Here is a 22500-nt window from a genome sequence, read left to right as displayed (position 1 = left end):
GGTTGTCAAGATTCAGACATTTTTATTACGATCTAAGTTTCACTCCTTCCTCACAAACCTCGTGCGGGCTGGAAGGAATTGAAGGGCCAGTTATCACGATCATCCTTGGAACCCTGCCATCTTCCTGTGTGTGAGGAGACTAGTAAATTTGAGGATACTGCCTGTTAAAGATGACCCTTTTGTTCATGGTTATTTAGCATTTTTCTAATGTCAAATACATAGAAATACTAACGCACTTGTAGAAATCGGTGCGTAGGTAAGATTTTCATATTATCAAGATTCCAGTAGATATGTGAACATATAATCCCTTTAATTCATTATAAATTTAAAGTTTATGGAAACAAAGTCATAACTAGGGGGGGGAGTGCCGTCAGTGCACTTCACGCGGTGCACTGTAGGCATTACTTTTTTATTGTCAATTTCCCTCCCAGCTTTTAAGCTTTAAGTATACCTTAGTTTAACCAGACCCCTGAGCTGATTAACAGCTCTTCAAGGGCTGGCCCGAAGGATTAGATTGATTTTACCTGGCTAAGAACCAATTGGCTACCTAGCAACGGGACATACAGCTTACTGTGGAATCCGAACCACATTACAACGAGAAATGAATTTCTATCACCAGAAATTAACGCTGAATGACCTAACAGGTCCCGGCTCTCGGCCGCTGGCTGAAATTCTGTATTCCATCCCAACCAAGTCATCGATCTTAGCAGCGTCTAAAATTTCCGGACGCTGCAATACCCCATGCTTGTGCAACGGCCGTTTTACACCCGCCTCCACCTGTGTATTTCATTACACATTCGACATCCGCAGAGACCCGGCTCTATCAGCTGGACCCAGGTATTGGGATGCGGCCAGGGTATGTCGCATTTTGATGAATTGCAAATGCAAAGGAGTTGTACCCGCGTTGTGGCAGTCGCTGCCGTGTTAACAGCTCTGTGGCTCGGGCGCTGTGTTGGGGGTTATTATTTTCTCTTTGCTTGGTGTTATTTTTGCTCTTGTGTATGTATGCTGGGTTGTGTGCGCGCTAGGAGTTTTATTATTCAGAATGTGAAACCTGTTTATACGGAACAGACCCACAGGTGCCATCGAGTTGAAATTCAGGCTTTCAAAGAATATAAATTTCTGCATACGCATTTATCAAATACATACACGTACATACATATATAAAAAATATATATAATATATATATACAGATATATACATATGTAATATATATATATATATATATATATATATATATATATATATATATATATATATATATATATATATATATATATAGAGAGAGAGAGAGAGAGAGAGAGAGAGAGAGAGAGAGAGAGAGAGAGAGAGAGAGAGAGAGAATGATTTTTTGTCCCATATACACTCGTGACTTTTTTATAATCACTATTATTAAGCTATAAATACCGCTTAGTATACAAATCACTTTACCCTGGGACCAACTTACACCTAAGGAGAACTATACAATTATAAGTACTTCGTCCCCGGCAGGACTCGAACCGATGCTTGGTTTAGAAACAACGATAGACAGTGTGTGTGTGTGTGTGTGTGTGTTCGTTTCTATTCTAACCTTTTCTTTTCATTTCCTCCTGTTTACCTCTTCTCATTTGACCCCGTAGGGCGGTAGCGCCGTCAGTGCACCTCACGCGGTGCACTGTAGGCATTACTTAAGGTTCATTGCAGCGTCTCTTCGGCCCCTAGCTGCAACCCCTTTCATTCCTTTTACTGTACCTCCGTTAATGTTCTCTTTCTTTCATCTTGCTATCCACCCTCTCCTAACAAGTGATTCATAGTGCAACTGCTTTGAGGTTTTCCTCCTGTTACACCTTTCAAACCTTTCTACTCCCAATTTCCGCTTCAGAGCTAAATAACCTCATAGGTCCCAGCGCTTAGCCTTTGGCCTAACTTCTTTATTCCATTCTTCTCATTTGAATACTTCGATAACTGACTGGAGTAACACATCGCCCATTCTCCTTCTGTTCACACACGCAGAGAATGAATCTCGAATTGACGCTCACCCTCGATATTGAACTGACGACGAGACCGACCAGACGACACTGGACTTCGTGAAGTGACGTCTTTTCTAGGCGTGTAAAGTGATGCTGACATTCCGCTGACGTCAGAGAGAGCGTTCTGCAACCCGGCAGTCATTTCCATATCCCGCTAATCCGATCGAACGCAGCCTGTCAGCTTCTGTGAATGATGAGTCCCCCGCTAATCGTCACGGGTGTCCAGTTTCTTATGTCACTGATAGATTGCTCTCTGTGTAATGTCTGGACTCTCTCTATATATATCTCTCTCTCTCTCTCTATATATATCTCTCTTTATATAAATGTATATGATTTATCATATATATATATATATATATATATATATATATATATATATATATATATATATATATATATATATATATATATATATATATATATATATATATATATATATATATACACATACACATACACAGTATATATGTGTATGTATGAAATTTTCACGTATACATGATTGTTTTTTTTCAAGTTCATAAATATTAAGCATCAAATATACATATACACATAAAAATATATACATACATATATATATACATATACAAAGGGATAAATGAAGTGCTGTTTCGAAAATAAAAGATCTGTTAGATGATTCATCCACGTAACATCTAGACCATTCGTTATCCTCGCGGTTTTACGACCAGTGCGTACTATTTGAAGAAATGTCAATAGCACTGTGTGATGCTCCTCAGGCAACTCTTTGGGAAGAGGCTATTGGAGTATGTTTGGGAGGTTCTTCTAGCACAGTGGTTCTTGACTGTTTGGGAGGTTCTTCTAGGACAGGGGTTCTTGACTGTTTGGGAGGTTCTTCTAGTACAGTGGTTCTTAACTGTTTGGGAAGTTCTTCTAGTACAGTGGTTCTTAACTGTTTGGGAGGTTCTTCTAGGACAGTGGTTCTTAACTGTTTGTGAGGTTCTTCTAGGACAGTGGTTCTGAACTGTTTGGGAGGTTTTTCTAGTGCAGTAGTTCTTGACTGTTTGGGAGGTTCTTCTAGGACAGTGGTTCTGAACTGTTTGGGAGGTTTTTCTAGTGCAGTGGTTCTTGACTGTTTGGGAGGTTTTTCTAGGACAGTGGTTCTTAACTGTTAGTGAGGTTCTTCTAGTACAGTGGTTCTTAACTGTTTGGGAGGTTCTTCTAGTACAGTGGTTCTTAACTGTTTGAGAGGTTCTTCTAGTGCAGTGATTCTTAACTATTGGTAGGTTCTTCTAGTGCAGTGGTTCTTAACTGTTTGGGAGGTTCTTCTAGGACAGTGGCTCTTAACTATTTGTGAGGTTCTTCTAGTACAGTGGTTCTTAACTGTTTGGGAGGTTCTTCTAGTACAGTGGTTCTGAACTGTTTGTGAGGTTATTCTAGTACAGTGGTTCTTAACTGTTTGGGAGGTTCTTTTAGTGCAGTGGTTCTTAACTGTTTGGGAGATTCTTCTAGTGCAGTGGTTCTTAACTGTTTGGGAAGTTCTTTTAGTACAGCGGTTCTTAACTATTTGTGAGGTTCTTCTAGTGCAGTGGTTCTGAACTGTTTTGGAGGTTCTTCTAGTACAGTGGTTCGTAACTGTTTGGGAGGTTCTTTTAGTGCAGTGGTTCTGAACTATTTGTGAGGTTCTTCTAGTGCAGTAGTTCTTGACTGTCTGGGAGGTTTTTCTAGTGCAGTGGTTTTTGACTGTTTGAGAGGTTCTTCTAGTGTTGTGGTTCTTAACTGTTTGTGAGGTTCTTCTAGTGCAGTGGTTCTAAACTGTTTGGAGGTTCTTCTAGTACAGTGGTTCTTGACTGTTTGGGAGGTTCTTCTATATCAGTGGTTCTGAACTTTTTGGAGGGTTCTAGCACAGTGGTTCTTGACTGTTTGGGAGGTTCTTCTAGTACAGTGGTTCTTGACTGTTTGGGAGGTTCTTCTAGTGCAGCAGTCAAAGTACAGTGGTTCTTGACTGTTTGGGAGGTTCTCTAAGTACAGTGGTTCTAAACCTTTTAATTAGCACGCCCCCTCTAAGAGTTGGTCCTTCCCTCCACGCCCCCCCCCCTTGCATCTATGAGTAAAATTCCATCCCAGGTTTAAAGCAAAATAAAAAAAAAAGAGAAAGAGAATGGTGTTTTTATTCTTTTAGGAATGTGTTGGTGAGATACTTGACTGCTTCTTAGCGACTCTTGTTGAGAGAATAGCGAATATAATAAGAGAAATCTTAATTTTTCCCTAGGGCTCGAGCCCCGCAGGTAAAGAACCGCTGCTCTAGTAATGCACTGAATCAGAATCACAGTGACTTAGGAATTTCCTTGTATCGAGAAATTGCTTTTAATCAATGCTCCTATTTGTTTTCTTTCCTACATATCAGGGAGATTTTAGCAAATATTCATCACTAAGATCGTTTCTTAGAGTAGATATTTTATTTAATTGCATATAGAATTTAGGCCGAAGGCCAAGCACTGGGACCTGTGAGGTCATTCAGCGCTGTAACGGAAATTGAGAGTAAAAGTTTGAAAGGTGTAACAGGAGGAAAACCTCTAAGTTACACTATGAATAAATTGTTAGGAGAGGGTGGAAAGTAAGATGGAAGAGAATATGGAAGGAGGTACAGCAAAAGAAACGAAAGTGGTTGCGGCTAGGTGCCGAAGGGAAGCTGCGAAGAACCTTCAGTAATGCCTACAGTGCACCGCATGAGGTGCACTGACGGCACTACTTCCCTAGGGGGGAGATATGTTATTAGAACATATAATGTAAAAGGTGCTTCAGTGAAAGTTGATAACAGACCTAAATATTAACAGTATTTTCTTGGATGTGAGGTAAAATTATTGCTTTGAATATGATGCCTGACTGCAGTGGACATTTGTGTGTCTTAGTTTGAAAAGAGACATTATTAATTACGAGATGGCCCATATATATATATATATATATATATATATATATATATATATATATATATATATATATATATATATATATATATATATCCACCTACTGTATACATCTCTTCCCTGGAGATGTTTACAACACAGATACATGTATGTATTTATGTTTGTATACACGGATACATTTCTATGCATTGAGACACACACACATGTCAAGAGCGCATGCAAAAACGCAAACAGACTCAAACTTCGCTCTGTGAAAGGCTTGAAGAGAGACCCTCATAAGTCTCTGTCTCCTTCCTCAAGACAGGAGGAGGAGGAGGAGGAGGAGGAGGAGGAGGAGGAGGTCGTCGTCACTGCCAGTGACAGTGACAGTGTCGTGAGGCCCAGAGCAACAGGTCAGAAGATTTCGGGTGTCTGGGGAGGTGCCGTAGCAGGGTGTGGTGGCTTCGTCAGCGGTGGGAATTGTAGTGGCTTGGGGGGATGTATGGGGAATCTGTGAGGGGATGTGATGGGGGCTATATAGTAGGGGCCCCTCGAGTGAGGGGAAGTCATCAACTAAAGTGCCACTACGTTTTGGTAATTAGGGTAGGAGGGCTCTGGGTCTCTTCTTTGCGTCGTGGGCGAGTTTTCTCTCTCTCTCTCTCTCTCTCTCTCTCTCTCTCTCTCTCTCTCTTCTCTTGATGATTAGGTATTTTACTGAATTAATTTCTCCCTCAGGAATCGCCTTTAGTGTGTGGTTTTACTGAAAGAATAAATTTTATAGAAAGTAGAATAGAGTATATTAGCCTGTACGTGGCAACTCTCTCTCTCTCTCTCTCTCTCTCTCTCTCTCTCTCTCTCTCTCTCTCTCTCTCTCTCTCTCTCTCTCTATATATATATATATATATATATATATATATATATATATATACATACATACATACATACATACATACATACATACATACATACATACATACATACATACATACATATATATATGTATGTAGAGAGAGAGAGAGAGAGAGAGAATTTTCACAAGAAAAGTTAAATACTCTGCTTTTATTTTATATTACTGTTATTGCCGTGTACATGTATGTATGCATACACACGTACTTACATTATTTATATATATATATATATATATATATATATATATATATATATATATATATATATATATATATATATATATATATATATAACTGAATCACGAAAATATGGAACGTGATGAATATATAAATAAAGATAAAATCCAGAGAGAAAGAGAAACACTGGAGTGCTGCAGAGCCTTTCGACACTAGTCCTTTACTTAGCAAGTAAAGGACTAGTGTCGAAAACTCACTTTTATTTTATATTACTGTTATTTTATCGTGTATATATATATATATATATATATATATATATATATATATATATATATATATATATATATATATATACACACATATATATATGTGTAAACGCCGGGATATTTATATTGTCTTCCTAGTTTCTCCGTTATTTTCAATGTTTTTCTGGCATAATTCCCACTATTTCTCGAAGATTTCGTGGCCCAGTATTCTTCCTTCTGTTATATATACATTTATGCTTCCCTTTCCGTGCCACTTCTTCTCTTCAGATCGCCACAACTATCGTCACCTTCGAGTTTAATCGTTTACATAATAATCAGTTATTACTTAAGGTTCTTTGCAGCGTCCCTACGGTCTTCAGCTGCAGCCCCTTTCATTCCTTTTACTGTACCTCCATTCATATTCTCTTTCTTCCACCATACTTTCCATCCTCCCGTAACAATTGATTCATGGTGCAACTGCGAGGTTGTCCTCCTGTTACACCTTTCAGACCTTTTTACTGTCAGTTTCCACTTCAGCAGTGAATGACCTCATAGATCCTAGCGCTTGGCCTTTGGCCTAAATTTCATATTCCAGTCCATTCCACATCGCCTTACTGCCTCTCTCTCTCTCTCTCTCTCTCTCTCTCTCTCTCTCTCTCTCTCTCTCTCTCTCTCTCTCTCTCGCGCCAGCCATTACCCAAAATGATCAGTGAGAGATGCGTCCATTATCTCTCCCTAAACTTGTTAAGAAGTTTAATGAGGTTGAAACGTGAAGCGTAGAGGGTGAAGAAGCCTCTGTGCATTTCGGAAAGGAGTTAGATGAGTCACACGGCGGAGTTGGTGTGTTTATGACCTCATCAAATAAGTCTGACGAGTTTTCTTAAGGAAATATATATATATATATATATATATATATATATATATATATATATATATATATATATATATATATATATATATATATATATATATATATGTATCTGGTTAGTGATGATGGAAAATTCGCCATTCTTATGGGGAGGCAAGATCATATATATATATATATATATATATATATATATATATATATATATATATATATATATATATATATATATATATATATATATATATATATATATATATATTTTAACTTTATCACTTACACAATTGTTCTGTGCATAAATACAATTACTAACTGGGCTTCATTGAAACGGATACTTGCCATTGAGGACTGTTAGCCCTGGAAAGCTTGTAACTTTTTTTCTTTTATAAATATCTCTGCTAGATACCATCCAGTTTCAGTGAGGTCCTGTTTAATTAATATATATATATATATATATATATATATATATATATATATATATATATATATATATATATATATAAATATATATATCGTGTGTGTATGGATATATGTATGTATGGATATATGTATGTATGTATGTATCATGCATGTATGTATGCAGGTATGTAACCTAGCCAACTCAGTACCGGTTCTAAGCCCAGAAAAGTAGGAAGGGTAGAAGTCAGGACTGTCGTCCGTCCGTAAAACACACCAGGCAAATTATGAAACGAGCCGTATGTGATAGAAACTGCTGGAGAAAGCTTATTAAAGACAGCGACCCCAACTAGGGATTAAGCTGAAAAAAAAGATATATATATATGTGTGTATGTATATTTATTTGTTTAGTGTGTTTGTGTGTATGTAAATTAAATAAATAAATGTAGTTATGAGAGACCAGTGACAACTAAGCTTTTTCAACCTTGCGTGATGAAGGAAAAGTAGAACTGTATAGTGATCAAACGGCTGGGTATGTCGTTTGCAGCCCATACCCCTCGGGAATATTGCAGAAACTCACAGAAGAAGTGAAATACTAATTCTTCGGGTTCTGAAAATGCCTAGATGTATTGCAGAAGAGAAGTAATGAATGATAACTGATTTGATTAAGAAGAGGACTTTGGTCGTCTTTTGGGCTTAGTGAAACAAAGGTGAAAGGAGTGAAACAAAGTGAAACAAAGGTGAAAGGAGTGAAACAAAGGTGAAAGGACAGGAGCGGACAGGGCAAAGAGTGGTTGTGCCTGGGTGGTTGGTTGAAAGGTGTAGATCTAGGGAAGGTTTGCAGGTTTGTGAAGGATAATGATTATGTACAGGTACGAGAATGGAAATGTTTTGAGGGAGAGTCTGGGTCTGTGTCAAGAAAGTCTTGGAAAATGTAAGATAAGTTGTACTAGATATTCTAAATGCAAAGGTATTTTCTGGAGTAAATGAGAATGGTGAGTCTTGGAGTAATGGGCCCGGAAATGGTTTCCAAACAAGAATACTCATTCTTAAATTTGGGAGAGAGAAAATGGTAAGGGAAAGAGTTTGCTAAATTGTGCTACTACACTGCCCTAAAATGGAAGACTGCAGTATCTGCAAAAATACAAAATTGAGAAAAACGGTAGATACTCCCTTGTCTTACTACTGATTTTGCAGATACTGCAAATGGGATCCCCCTAAATAATCGTGGAAAGCATTGAAGAATCATTCTGAAACTGCAGTAACTTGTGTATTTTGTGTTCCACGAGCCCAGTAGGTGGCATATCTCAATTTAGAAAATTTTGCAGACACTGCAGTTTTCCATTTTAGGACAGTACAGTTTAGAAAAAAAAATGATTGATGAATACAGTGGAGAGAAGAACAAAGGTGCCTGGATGTGTGTTTGATAATCAGTTGGTCTAAGCAAAATTTAAAAATCGATGCTGTAAGTTTTGAGTTTGATAGAATAGGTGAAATTTGCTTGTGGGTTTGATAAGAAAGAAGTTATTAAAGCCTATGAGAAAATTGTTGAGTGTGGGCAGGGTTAAAGAAGCAGAGGTGACAGAGGCAGAGGATGAGTTTGCAAAAGTCGAGAATGGGGGTCATAGGGATATCAGAGAGTTTGTGGGTAGAGGAAGGTAGAAAGAGGAACAAGAACAGTAAGTTGAAAGAATAACTGAAGGAAGATATTATTTGAGGTACAGTTGCAAAACAAAAGAGATCATATACAGGTATACAGAAGGATGGATAGTGTAGGAAATAAGAAAGTGAAACAGGAAAAAAACCAAGTAAAAAAAAAAAAAAATAGAGAGGTGAGCAAAAACTTTAGGGAGAATAGGTTTGTCTGCCAGGAAATCAGTGCGGAAAGAGATGTTAGTGAGTAAATGGATCTCAGCCTAAAAGATGTAGTACAAAGCTGCTGTCAGAGGAAAGAAGAAAGGCAGAATTAAATCTTACAAGGGTGGAAGGTGTTAATGTAGGATTTAAAATTCTCGTGGAACTAGATATCGCAAATGTAAGGAGGGGTTTTAAAAGCACTAATGGAAAGATACCATGAGTTAATGGTATTAGAAGTAAGATGCTGCAGTATGGTAGTGATAATCTGATTGAGTAACTGAACAGGCTTTCTATAGTGTGATTAGGTAAAAGAAGGGTTCTGAAAGGTGTTAAGACGACTGTAAGAACTGCAGGTGCATAGCATGAGTTCCTCTTCGAAGGAAGGTACACTGATGAGATTTTGATTGGAAAAGTAAGACAGATGACGGAAAGATTGATACAGAAAGAACATTGTAGGTTTAGATGAGGAAAAGTGTTTATGGAAATCGCTTTTATTATGAAACAGATATGCGAGATATTTGCAAGTAAAAATAACTGTATGCAGGATATGTGGACCAGAAAAAGCTTATAGTAGAATTAATAGAGAAACAATATAGAACGCCTAGGGCTGTATGGTATAGAGCATAAGTTGCGGAGATTAAGGAATACGTGTTATATAGATGAGAGATTGCTGGTATGCTGTTAAAGTTTGGCTGAGACAGGTAGGTGTTTTATCTCTCTAGAAATTTGATATCTTTATGGACGGAGAGATGCGAGAGGCTGAGAAATGACAGCAGATGTAGGTGAGAGTTGTAGGACAAAAAGATGGGTCATGATTGCAGTGTGGAATGTTTGATGCTTGCAGGTAATACGGTGCTGATTGGTAATGGTGAAGAGAAACTGTAGGATTTGGTGAGAGTTGAAAAGTTTTTGCACGAGAGGAAAGTTGAGAATAAATGTGAGGAAAAAACTAATGGGAGTCACTGGGACCTATGACATAGAGCACTGAATAATGATATGGATGGTAACAGAATGAAAATGGCTGGTTTATACAAGTATTCAGGACCAATAAAAGATAAAGTTATCATCAGAGAAGAGGTGAATCACAGACTATGGGTAGGAAGGTAGGTTGTTGAATGTGTGCAAAAGACTGGGAGAGACTTGGAGTGCTTATGAAACCCGAGCCGGGAATTTATGAAGAAACTGTTGAGCTAACTTTCCTTTATGGAAGCTAAGTGTGGATGCTGAATGCGAATGAAAGAAATTGAGTTGAAGTCTTTAAGATGTGTGGTATAAGAGTGGAGGACGATAGTTTGGTGAAAAGAGAATCAATGTAAGATATAAATGAATAGCTTAGTTTGTAGAGGGGCAGTCCGTTTGTGTAAGTGTTTAGCATTAATGTTATGAAAGTTTTCTGTACAGGGAGTTCATCCTTGATTCAGGTTAGAGTATGAGTGGGGAATATCTTCAGCCGAGTTCCTAAGGAAAATGTTGAAGCTACTAAGGAAAACGGATGAATATATATATATATATATATATATATATATATATATATATATATATATATATATATATATATATATATATATATATGTATATATATATATATGTAGAATCTACTGGTCACTTTTACCAGACATATATGTAATTCTAATGGCCAGGTCGGCAACGTGACCTCCTTGTGGTTATGGTGACGCGGTTTCGTCTCCCGCGACCGGCAATCACAAGTCTCTTCAGTTTCTTGCGTTTGGATGTTACGGCTTCGTAGTTACAAGCATATCCAAAAAGCGCGAAGAATTCTAGAAGAGGGCATTGTGGCTATTAGAATTACACACGCACACACACACACACACACACACACACACACACACATATATATATATATATATATATATATATATATATATATATATATATATATATTGTATACATATTTAGTATTAGGAGGTATTTTGCTGCTGTTAATATTAAATTCCTATCGAGAATACATTAAAACTCCGTGAAAAAGTATTAAATATTAAGCAACGCTTGGAAAGTGTTCATCCGAAAATTTGAATCTGTATATATTTGATGTAGCGCAGGCGTTAATAACAGTGAAGGCACATGATGCGTGAAAACGCCATTTTCTAGACATCGAAGAACTCTAGGTGATGTAGTTCTCGAGAAAAGAGAGAGAGAGAGAGGGAGAGAGAGAACTCCTTGCGCCCCGAAAATGATCGAAGATTCAGTCGTGAGCTCCGACGCGGCCTCTCGCTCCGTGAAATTGAGAACTCCGTCGTCAGGCAGAGAAAACTACAATAATGATCACGTAAGAATCGTGGAAAGAGACGTGGCGGTCGTTAGTGCTCTGCTGTAGACCTTCCCCGCTTCCGAGGGGGGGGCCGGTGATGCCCCCCTCGAGGCTACTGCACAGGGGGACATGGCTCAGAGAGTCCCCCCGGGAATTGGTCCCCACAGCGAGGATGGGGCCACGGTGGATTCGCCCCTCCTCTCCAGGTAAGGTCCCTTCTCTTATAGATCGATAAATACACTAACAAACAAGGGCCTACACACACACACACACACACACACACACACACTACAGAATAAATTACCCATTCGGAATTGAAAACTGGTAAAAATCAAATCATTCGTATTTTGGGTGATTTGGTAGTTCATTTCTGTGATAATGGAAATACTTTTTACACACACACATGTATTCATAAAATGTGTATATATGTATGTATATTTAGGATGCGTCAATACCCATTTTCTTTCAGCACGCTTCATCATCTTGTGTATTTTCAAAATCCACTCATTTAGAGGGCTATTATTATTATTATTATTATTATTATTATTATTATTATTATTATTATTATTATTATTATTATTATTCTGTTGTCGCTAATGTGTTCACGCAGGCCTGAAAATTATACTTTGAAAGAAGCATTTTTTTTTTTTTAACTATCAGGGGAAACTTAGTCAATTTAACTGCTCCTCTAGGAATTCTGTGCTCCATTTGTTTCTGCGCTGTAATATATTATAATATCTTTATGCTCTGTTTCGTGCTTTCCTCATTATGAAAGCACGTCCCGTGTACTCGCTTCCTAAATCTATTGAGTCATTTCTAAAAAGGTGCAATCTCGACTCCCTAATTTTTGTATGTGGATATATTGTATGTAACTTTTATTTCACACTCGCAGACAGACAGTCATACTTGGTTATATACATAGATACATCATATATATATATATATATATATATATATATATATATATATATATATGTTTGTGTGTATGTATGTTTGTGTATATATATATTTTACATATTGAATTTCATATAAATATTAATGCATATATTTGTGTATATATATATGTATATTATATATATATATATATATATATATATATATATATATATATATATATATATATATATATATATATATATATATAACACACATATACATACAAACATTAGACTACAAATGTGGATTAAAATCCAACTCGCTCTACCTCGGAAATAATATCTTTTCATATATGTTACCCGAAGGGGAATTATTTAGTTGATAATAAGTTCGTCGTCTCGTGGCCTCGAACCACGGAAGTCAAGAACTCAGGACTACAGTGACGCCTTAAACCACATAGCCATGTATGAATTTTTAGCACATCACCTTAACATTTTTTATATTCACAAACAGTAAGTTACAAATGTCGTTTGATATTCAATTCGCTCTGCCTCGAAAATAATGCCGAAGGAGAATTAGTATAACTGATAAATGCTTCGTCACCTGGCGGATTCGATCCGCTGACAGCAACGACCTCCGACTCCTGTGATGGGAACCACATACTGTATATCATCAGTTATAATTTTCCTCCGGTATTATTTCCGAGGTAGAGCGATTTGGGCATCAAACGACATTTGTAGCTTCATTTTGTATATATATATATATATATTATATATATACATATATATGTGTGTATACATAGGCATATTTTATGTATAAATACACACGAGTATATAAAATATATATAGTTATATATATACTGTATATATGTGTGTAGTATGTAAGTATGCATCCATATTTGTATAGAATAACAGAAAAAATGTGCTCTGATTTAATGTACTAATATGTATTTTTTAGAATTTTATTGGTTGTGTAAAAGAATATAATTGCCTTCATCATTATCAGTATCAATGAATTTGAAGATCGAAGAAAAAATAGTTACCTCTTCTACCCCTTCTTCCTTTTGACACCCCCCCCCCATACCTCTTGCCTTCCCCTTCTCTTCCCTCCATTCTGTCAGCCTCCATGAAGGGACTGACGAGTCTCCAAGACAGTTTTAATTGTCTCGTATTATAGTATTATTTATTATTACAAAGGGGCCACTGACTTGAAATTGGAGCTTCCAAAGAATGTTGGTTTCAACCTCCCACCGCGGCAGACCCCACACTGCGGCAGTAACTGATCATGATACAGAGCCAGTGATTTTTCATCGCCCTTGGGGAGACGCGAGCCCCCTTGACACCTGAGTGGCATGCCACAACACTAACCCACTACACCAGCTGACCAGCTAAAAGTCAAAGTGTCTTTGGGAGGGTCACAGCCCAATTTGAGATTGGCCATATCTCCGTCTTGTGGTCACTTTGGGCGCCGCGTTCGATCTCTTGCCTTCTGGCTTCCTCGTCTGGTGTCGTATTTCTTTTTTCAGCTTTTCAGGAAGTTTGGGAATGCAAAGCAACGCCAGATAGTTGTAAACAATTCTGTCGGTTACATGACTTAGCTTGCAAATAGTCTTATACTAGGTTATGATTTTGTGGTTCTTAAATTATATAAGGGAGAATGAAGTTTTCGAACGATTTGTAAGTGTCAACTGGAATGCATAATGTCACAGATAAGATTTAAAACGCCTCTTACTTAAACCATCAGACTTCTGCTATTTCGAAAGCTTTACTTAATCAGTTGTTGATCATAAGAAAGTACAGAAAGATTCTATAACGTCTCCCTTGCACGGTACTCTTAAAGGTTTTTCGTGGTTTCGTCCGTATCTTCAATATGGTTCGAACTCGTGTGGAAAAACGTAAATATATAGTCAGAAACTCTTTGAAGCTGCCCAAATGGAATTTTGATTCTGGTTATTTAACGAAAATTTATTTCAATGAATCTGAATATTCAGGCAAAATATTATCAGGTATATTTTATTATTATTTTTATAAAGATATGCTCACGATGCAAAATATTGTCAGGTATATTTTATTATTATATTATTTTTATAAAGAAATGTTCACGATGTATTGAAATATGATGTGTGATAACCGTAGAGTTTTACCGGTAAAATTTTCGTTTGTTAAGGTTGTACTATAAGAGTAAACTGCTACTTTGCCATCTTTGTTAGTTTTGTGATTAGTAAAGCATACATGCCTTTAAGTTTTATATATTTTGCAGTTGTAAGAAGCTGAATACCCATATTAGAACAAAAAGAAAAGTATCAGTTATCTTATAATGGGTCAAGAGTGAATGGTTATTCAGGGCGACCGTTTTTTTTTCACCATGCATGTTTTACCCGTGGGCTGAATGCACGCAGAGTGGCTAAAAACACCTGTAGCTTCAATTTCCCTTCGCTTTCACGTTCGCTCCTGTCAGTTCTGAGTGCTTGGCGATGGCATAAACAAGAGGGGGGGGACTGTGTGTTTATTTTTATCTCTCTCTCTCTCTCTCTCTCTCTCTCTCTCTCTCTCTCTCTCTCTCTCTCTCTCTCTCTCTCTCTCCGACTTCATATTGACCTTATGTTAGTAGGAAATTACATATAATAAAAACATCTTCCTTGGGCAGGATTCGAACCTGTGCCTTTTAGGCTTGATACAAAGTACCAATGCAGTTATATATAATACCGTTTCAGTCAAGTTATTGCCATGGTAAAATTAACGAGTATTTGCGGCTTAACATTTGAAAGTGTTAAAAAATGACTTAGGAATTAGTGACGAGACTGTCGTATATATACATACACACACTGATTTGCGTCGACGAAAAATAAACCACTTTATATCGCAAAGTTTTCTATAAAATATATGTTCTAATTATATAAATGTCTATATAGAACACAAACGCAGTTATATATACATATATAATACATACACAAAGCTCCTTTTCCATTCTTCTTTCCATTTCCCGGTAGGAAACCTGGTCTCCTGCTGGCATCCACTGATTTGCGTCGACAAAAAATAACTTTTACCTGCAAGAACCAGAAGTGTTCTAATTACGTAAATGCATTGAACACATTCCCAGTTCTTTTATGCAGCTCCGTTTCCATTCTTCTTTCCATTTCCTTTTCTTGTCATTTTATTTTCCTTTTGTTCTCCCAGTGGGCTTCTCACGTTTCTCCTCTCCTTCTCAGTCCTCTCCGTCTGCCCTTCCCTTCTTCTTCCTTGTCCTTTCTCCCGTTCTCTTGTTTATCAATCCCCCCAACATCCCCACGTCTTTTTCCTCAACCAATTCAAGTAGCAGAAACTCTTCTTAGTTGAAGGAATTTTTTGAGCATTGTATAATCATGGTTTATAGTTAGTTCAGGATATTCTCTCTCTCTCTCTCTCTCTCTCTCTCTCTCTCTCTCTCTCTCTCTCTCTCTCTCTCTCTCTGCTTTTCCCTCAACCAACCCAAGTAATGGAAACTCTTCTTAGTTGAAGAATTTTTGAGCATTATGTAATCATGATTTATAGTTAGTTCAGGATATTCTCTCTCTCTCTCTCTCTCTCTCTCTCTCTCTCTCTCTCTCTCTCTCTCTCTCTCTCTCTCTTTTCCTTTTCCTCAACCCAAGTAATGGAAACTCTTCTTAGTTGAAGAATTTTTAGCATTATATAATCATGGTTTATAGTTAGTTCAGGATATCTCTCTCTCTCTCTCTCTCTCTCTCTCTCTCTCTCTCTCTCTCTCTCTCTCTCTCTCTCTCTGCTTTTCCCTCAACCAACCCAAGTAACAGAAACTCTTCTTAGTTGAAGGAATATTTTAGCATTATATAATCATGATATATACGTAGAGTTCAGCTCTCTCTCTCTCTCTCTCTCTCTCTCTCTCTCTCTCTCTCTCTCTCTCTCTCTCTCTCTCTCTCTCTCTGTCAGCCTCTTTTTTCCTCAACCAACCCAAGCAACAGAAACTCTTCTTAGTTGAAGGAGTATTTTAGCATTATATAATCATGATATATAGGTAGAGTTCAGCTCTCTCTCTCTCTCTCTCTCTCTCTCTCTCTCTCTCTCTCTCTCTCTCTCTCTCTCTCTCTCTCTCTCTCTGTCAGCCTCCCATCCACCCGCTTTTTTCCTCAACCAACCAACCCAAGCAATGGAAACTCTTCTTAGTTGAAGGAATATTTTAGCATTATATAATCATGATATATACGTAGAGTTCAGCTCTCTCTCTCTCTCTCTCTCTCTCTCTCTCTCTCTCTCTCTCTCTCTCTCTCTCTCTCTCTCTGCCACGAGGGCACTATCCTTCAGAAGGTCAGCTTTAGTGTGTGTATGTGTCTTAGGAGTAAGGATGTTTACTCCTGGTATTTGCGCTGCGGCTGGGATTGTTTTTCACCCTACGTGCATTTTAATGAGTATTAACTGCTGTGACTTCCATTATTATTATTATTATTATTATTATTATTATTATTATTATTATTATTATTATTATTATTATTATTATTGTGGTAGTTTTGAATTGACAGTTTCATTTTATTGCATTTATCTCAGTATTTTTTGAATCAGCATATTAAAAAATTATTATTATTATTATTATTATTATTATTATTATTATTATTATTATTATTGTTGTTGTTGTTGTTGTTGTTGTTGTTGTTGTTGTAATGATGGTGATGCTATGTTCCAGAATTATTGTTTTCGTCACAACCAGATTAAAGATATTTTGTCATTTTTTTAATGGATGTTTAATATTTTTCTTCCTGTGCAAAATAAAAAGCTGATTGATTAGATACTGATTTCATTTTCGATTCTCCAACCATCTGCTGACCCCCTCTTTTGGGCTACGTATTGTGGAATGGAGTGGGATATAGAGTTTAGGCAAAAGGCCAAGCACTGGGACCTACGAGGTCATTGAGCGCTGGAAAGGAAATTGAGAGCAGAGGTACAGTAAAAGGAATGAAAGGGGTTGCAACTCGGGGCCGAAAGGACGCTTCAAAGAACCTTCAGCAATGACTACAGTGCACCCAGTGAGGTGCACTGACGCCACTACCCTCCTACGGGGAGTGTAACGTATCAAGGTGACTTTGCACTGCCAAGAATTCGAGAGGACAGTTAGGCCTATGATGACTAAGGCTTGTCTTTCGCGGTCCTTGACACAGTGGGGGCTACGCTAACACTTGTGGGTTATTGAGCAGCTACTGGATACCTATGCGCCTGCGCAGAAGTTGGGACGCCCGTTTAAAAATTATTTGAGCAGATTAAGATTAATAATTTGAATGTATTCATATTAGCCTCCTACTATTTGCTGAATATGATTAAATGTACGTCATGTCCATAAGTATACTAATAGACTACCATTACCAGGATCACGTGACTAAATGTATTGCCCCCTCTCTCTCTCTCTCTCTCTCTCTCTCTCTCTCTCTCTCTCTCTCTCTCTCTCTCTCTCTCTCTCTCTCTCAAGTATATATTTTTTTTATATATATATTTTTATATAAATTTATATGAATATATATATTTTTATATAAGTATATATATATATATATATATATATATATTTATATATATATATATATATATATATATATATAATGATAAAAAGCCACAATATAATTGATAAATTGTATATTGTATATTTGTGTCTTAAAATATACAATTTATCACTTATATTATTGTGGCTTTTAATCATTATTTTATCACAATATAGTGATACAGTTATATATATATATATATATATATATATATATATATATATATATATATATATATATATATATATATATATGTTTGTGTATGTATGTGTTCAGGGGAGGAATGTGCTTGTGAACGGCAGGTCGATTATGTACAACAAACCATTGACTTATCAAGATGGGTTAAATAGCTGCACTGACGACTTACTGGCGTTTGTTTGTAACATTATTTTTTTATTTTTTTTTGACTGCGGTGATTAGATATGATTTTTTCTTCAGTTTCTAATTACATGGAGAGAGAGAGAGAGTCATTTGATAATGTCATCGCTTCTGAGGACTGACAAGAAACGTCTTGTAATAATCAACTCCGTCTCACTTTTTTTCCCGATAAAGTTTGTTTGCAACAGTGTTCATTCCTGATTGCCTCTCTCTCTCTCTCTCTCTCTCTCTCTCTCTCTCTCTCTCTCTCTCTCTCTCTCTCTCTCTCTCTCTCTCAGTTGATCGTTCTCTTTTTATCATGGAATTAGTTCGCATTTGAAGAGGATGAAAGTATCTCTCTCTCTCTCTCTCTCTCTCTCTCTCTCTCTCTCTCTCTCTCTCTCTCTCTCTCTCTCTCTCTCTTCACAGTTGATCGTTTTCCTTTTCATCATGGAATTAGTTCGCATTTGAAGAGGATGAAGTATCTCTCTCTCTCTCTCTCTCTCTCTCTCTCTCTCTCCTTTAATTTGTGTGGCATTTTTATGATTCTTTCTTTTTAGTATCCTCATTTCAAGGTATCATTTTATGCTCAAACAATTCTATACCCTCTTCGCATATTATTCGTATAATTGTGTTGGTTTGAGTTCAAAACATAGATTACAGCAGTGAGGTTTTATATATATATATATATATATATATATATATATATATATATATATATATATATATATATATATATATATATATATATATATGTATGCACACATATAGATCCATACATATATATGTGTGTATATATATATATATATATATATATATATATATATATATATATATATATATATATATATATATATATATATATATATATATATATATATATATATATATATATATAATATGGAAATATAGCGTCACTTGGGCACAGCCACCTCGTCTCTCAGGGAGTCTTTAGGGGTGAGGTTGCCAGGCCCACGGCCTTTTTCTTGGCCCCAGCAAACTCTTGGTACCCATCTGTAGTTGGGTGTACTGGTGAGCTGTAGGTCAGGAAAGATCCACGGATTTAGCCAGTTGGAGCCGTGAGCTGCAGCGCCCCGACTGAGTAAATTGCACCTGCGACAGGTGAACGGTGAGACATTGATTTTAGTTTTCTGTAAATGAAAACTATTTTGACGGTTTTGTCTGTCCGTCCGCACTTTTTTATGTCAGCTCGTTCTTCTGCCCGCCCTCAGATCTTAAAAAGCTACTGAGGCTACAGAACTGCAAATTGGAATGTTGATCGTCCACCCTGCAGTCATCACACATACCAAATTGCAGACCTCTAGCCTCAGTAGTTTTCATCTTATTTAAGGTTAAAGTTAGCCATAATCGTACATCTGGCAACGATATAGGATAGCTACCATCGGCCGCTGGACATACAGCATTACACCGAGACCACAGGAAAGATAGATCTGTTTTCGGAGGCCTTGATCATACGCTGTAGCGGCTGTACGGAAAACTCGAATGCGCTGAAAAAACTTCGGCGCATTTTTGACTTGTTTGAAAGTTGTTTAATTTGTTTCTTCGAATCGAAATTGTATCTACAGACATTATTAATAAGACTGTGCGTTATGATGCCGGCAACCTTCCAGATTGTTGTTTGAGAAATATTATGATGGAATGGAGAAGGGGATTGCTTGTGAGAGAGAGAGAGAGAGAGAGAGAGAGAGAGAGAGAGAGAGAGAGAGAGAGAGAAGCGTCTTCAAATACTTGACCCGGGGAGGCGGAGAGAATTATTATCAGGATATTGCAAGGCTAGAGGGAGGGAGGGAGGGAGGGAGATTCTCGTCGAATATTGCTCTTGGTGAGAAAGAGAAGGACTCCCTAAATCTTGACAAGTCTTTGACAAGTCAGCGTTTTCCTAGGACGCCCCCGGTACCCGGAGACTTAATTAGACAGCGATGGGTATCATTATTATTATTATTCAGAAGATGAAACCTATTCATATGGAACGAGCCCACCACAGGGGCCACTGACCTGAAATTCAAGGTACCAGAGAATATTAAGGCGTTCATTAGGAAGAAGTAAGAGGGGGTAAAGGGAAATACAGATAGAAGACATCTGACTTATTAAAAAAATATAAATTAATTAATAAATGATAAGTTAGTAAATAGATAATGTGTTAAAATGGAAGGAGACTAGTATTAGGGTAATAATGCATTGCATTTTCGCTTGAACTTCTGAAGTTCCAATCGCACGACATCCTCTGAAGGGAGGCTGTTCCACAGTCCAACGGTGTGAGGAATGAAGGCCCTCTGGAACAGAGAAGTTCGACAGCGAGGCACATTGACTGCTTACTGGTGCTTCTGCTGTTCGGCGAATCTGGTTGCTCTGGGCAGATGAAGGCGACCAGGAATCAACTGTGAATGTGAAAGATCTCTGTTGAAATACAATATATGAACGTTAAACTTTATTATCTGCCTCTACGCGAGTCCCCATTATTGACTCGTTTTCCCAGGACGCTCCCGGTACTTGGAGACTTAACTAGACAGCGATGGCTATGAAATTCCAAATGATTCACAAACTCTAGAGGAGCTTCCACGAAAATTTTTAGGAGAGGGTATCCTTATCGGCCATTTATTGGCTACAAAGTACGATACTCTGTCAGAATCCCTTCTCAGATTTGACGGTCTGAAATGTATGTGAAAATTCAGCCAATTTTTCAGTGCGTGGACCATTAGCATGACAGATTATTTAAATGCGTTTTTAAGGTAATTTATTGATTTGGCAACATTTTTCTGCTCTTTAATTTTATTTTAAAACTAAACAGATAAAGAAAAGTTATATTATGGTCTTGTTTTTTCTTTTGTATAAATGAACACGAAATTTATTATATTTTTATGAAAAAGTACTTTTTCATCGAATCTGAAAAACGGGATTGTTTAACCATTTCTTCTTCTTTAGACGATCTTTGCTTTTTGATGAATGACTTTTGGAAAGTATTGCCTCTATGGAAAGTTTCATCTTGAAAAAAGACAAGGACCTAGAGATTATTTCTTCTAATAATCGTCAGAAAATTGTATGCCACCTTCAGAGCTAGTAAAGCCTGGAAAGAAACAATACAGATACTTAATAAAGTTGTATTATTATTATTATTATTATTATTATTATTATTATTATTATTATTATTATTATTATTATTATTACTTCAGTAGATGAAACCTATTCACATGGAACAAGTACACCAAAGGGTCCATTGACTTGAAATTCTTTAACCTTCCAAAGCATGTTGGTTTCAACCTCCCACCGCAGCAGACCCCCCAACACTGCAGCAGTAACTGATCGTGATACAGAGCCAGTGATTTTCATCGCCCTGGGAGACGAACCCCGGCGACATCTGAGTGGCATCACGACACTAACCACCATACCAGCGGACCAGTTGTATGTAACTTTTGCGCGAGTGTCTGGAAACAGGACTGACCTTTGCAAACCGATACAAGATCCATAACGAGTCAAGTCAAGTCACTTACGCGTTCTTTCTTCGGACTTTCACGACGTTGGGTCTGGGCCTTCCGTCATATGGAACTTTCATCAAGTCAGTTGCAGGTTTGTTCGGGAAAGCAACAGAGACGATCGTAAATAAGTGCTTATGTGTAGCTATTGAAGCAAGGTGTAGATTAATGTAACTTCAAGTTGTTGTAAGAGTAATGTTATTTTTTTTTCAAGTGCTTACTCCTTTTAGGCAGGCATCACTTATGGTTCTTTGCAAGCGTCCCTTCGGCCCCCAGCTGCACCCTCTTTCGTTCCTTTTACTGTACCTCCTTTCATATTCTTTCTTCCATCCCACTTTCCACCCTCTTTTAACGATTGTTTCATAGTGGAACTACGAGGTTTTCCTCCTGTTACACCTCTGTAACCTTTTACTCTCAGTTTTCCCGTCAGCACTGAATGACCTCATAGGTCCCAGCCCTTGGCCTTCGGGCCTAAATTGCATACTCTATTCCATTCTTGCTCAGTGTAGGAATCTTTGCTGCCATGCCGCCAAACTGTCGACTCTCTAGATATGTTCTCGAAGGTGTCTAGGGCGACAAACTACCTTACCAGCCACCCTTCAAAGAAACTTCAGTGCATTTTGTACTTGTTTCTTTTCAAGTCGTTCCTGTTTCATGAATGAACAATA

At 37.3% G+C, this 22500-nt stretch overlaps 1 protein-coding gene across 24 annotated transcripts in view; it reads left to right on the top strand.

The window, feature by feature from the left end:
• The window catches only part of LOC136853358 (uncharacterized), a 302232-nt gene that overhangs the window by 190092 nt on the left and 89640 nt on the right, over window positions 1–22500 (top strand). For 6 of the 24 annotated variants that reach the window (XR_010857428.1, XR_010857427.1, XR_010857424.1 and 3 more), the window contains exon 1: window positions 11591–11793. The exons of 9 other annotated variants lie outside the window; for them this stretch is intronic. Coding sequence is in view for 6 of the 15 variants with exons in the window: in XM_067128746.1 (XP_066984847.1) it covers window positions 11717–11793 (77 nt within the window). In the remaining 9 variants the exon portion in view is untranslated. Of the gene's footprint in view, window positions 1–11373; window positions 11794–22500 lie in introns of those variants that run through there. 9 more of the 24 variants (XR_010857429.1, XM_067128739.1, XM_067128743.1 and 6 more) reach the window with 7 other exon arrangements.

Source organism: Macrobrachium rosenbergii, chromosome 27 (assembly GCF_040412425.1).
Source record: "Macrobrachium rosenbergii isolate ZJJX-2024 chromosome 27, ASM4041242v1, whole genome shotgun sequence".
In the NCBI taxonomy this organism is placed as follows: domain Eukaryota; kingdom Metazoa; phylum Arthropoda; class Malacostraca; order Decapoda; family Palaemonidae; genus Macrobrachium; species Macrobrachium rosenbergii.
The sequence above is the reverse complement of the archived record's forward strand: the minus strand, read 5'-3'. Positions and strand labels throughout refer to the sequence as shown.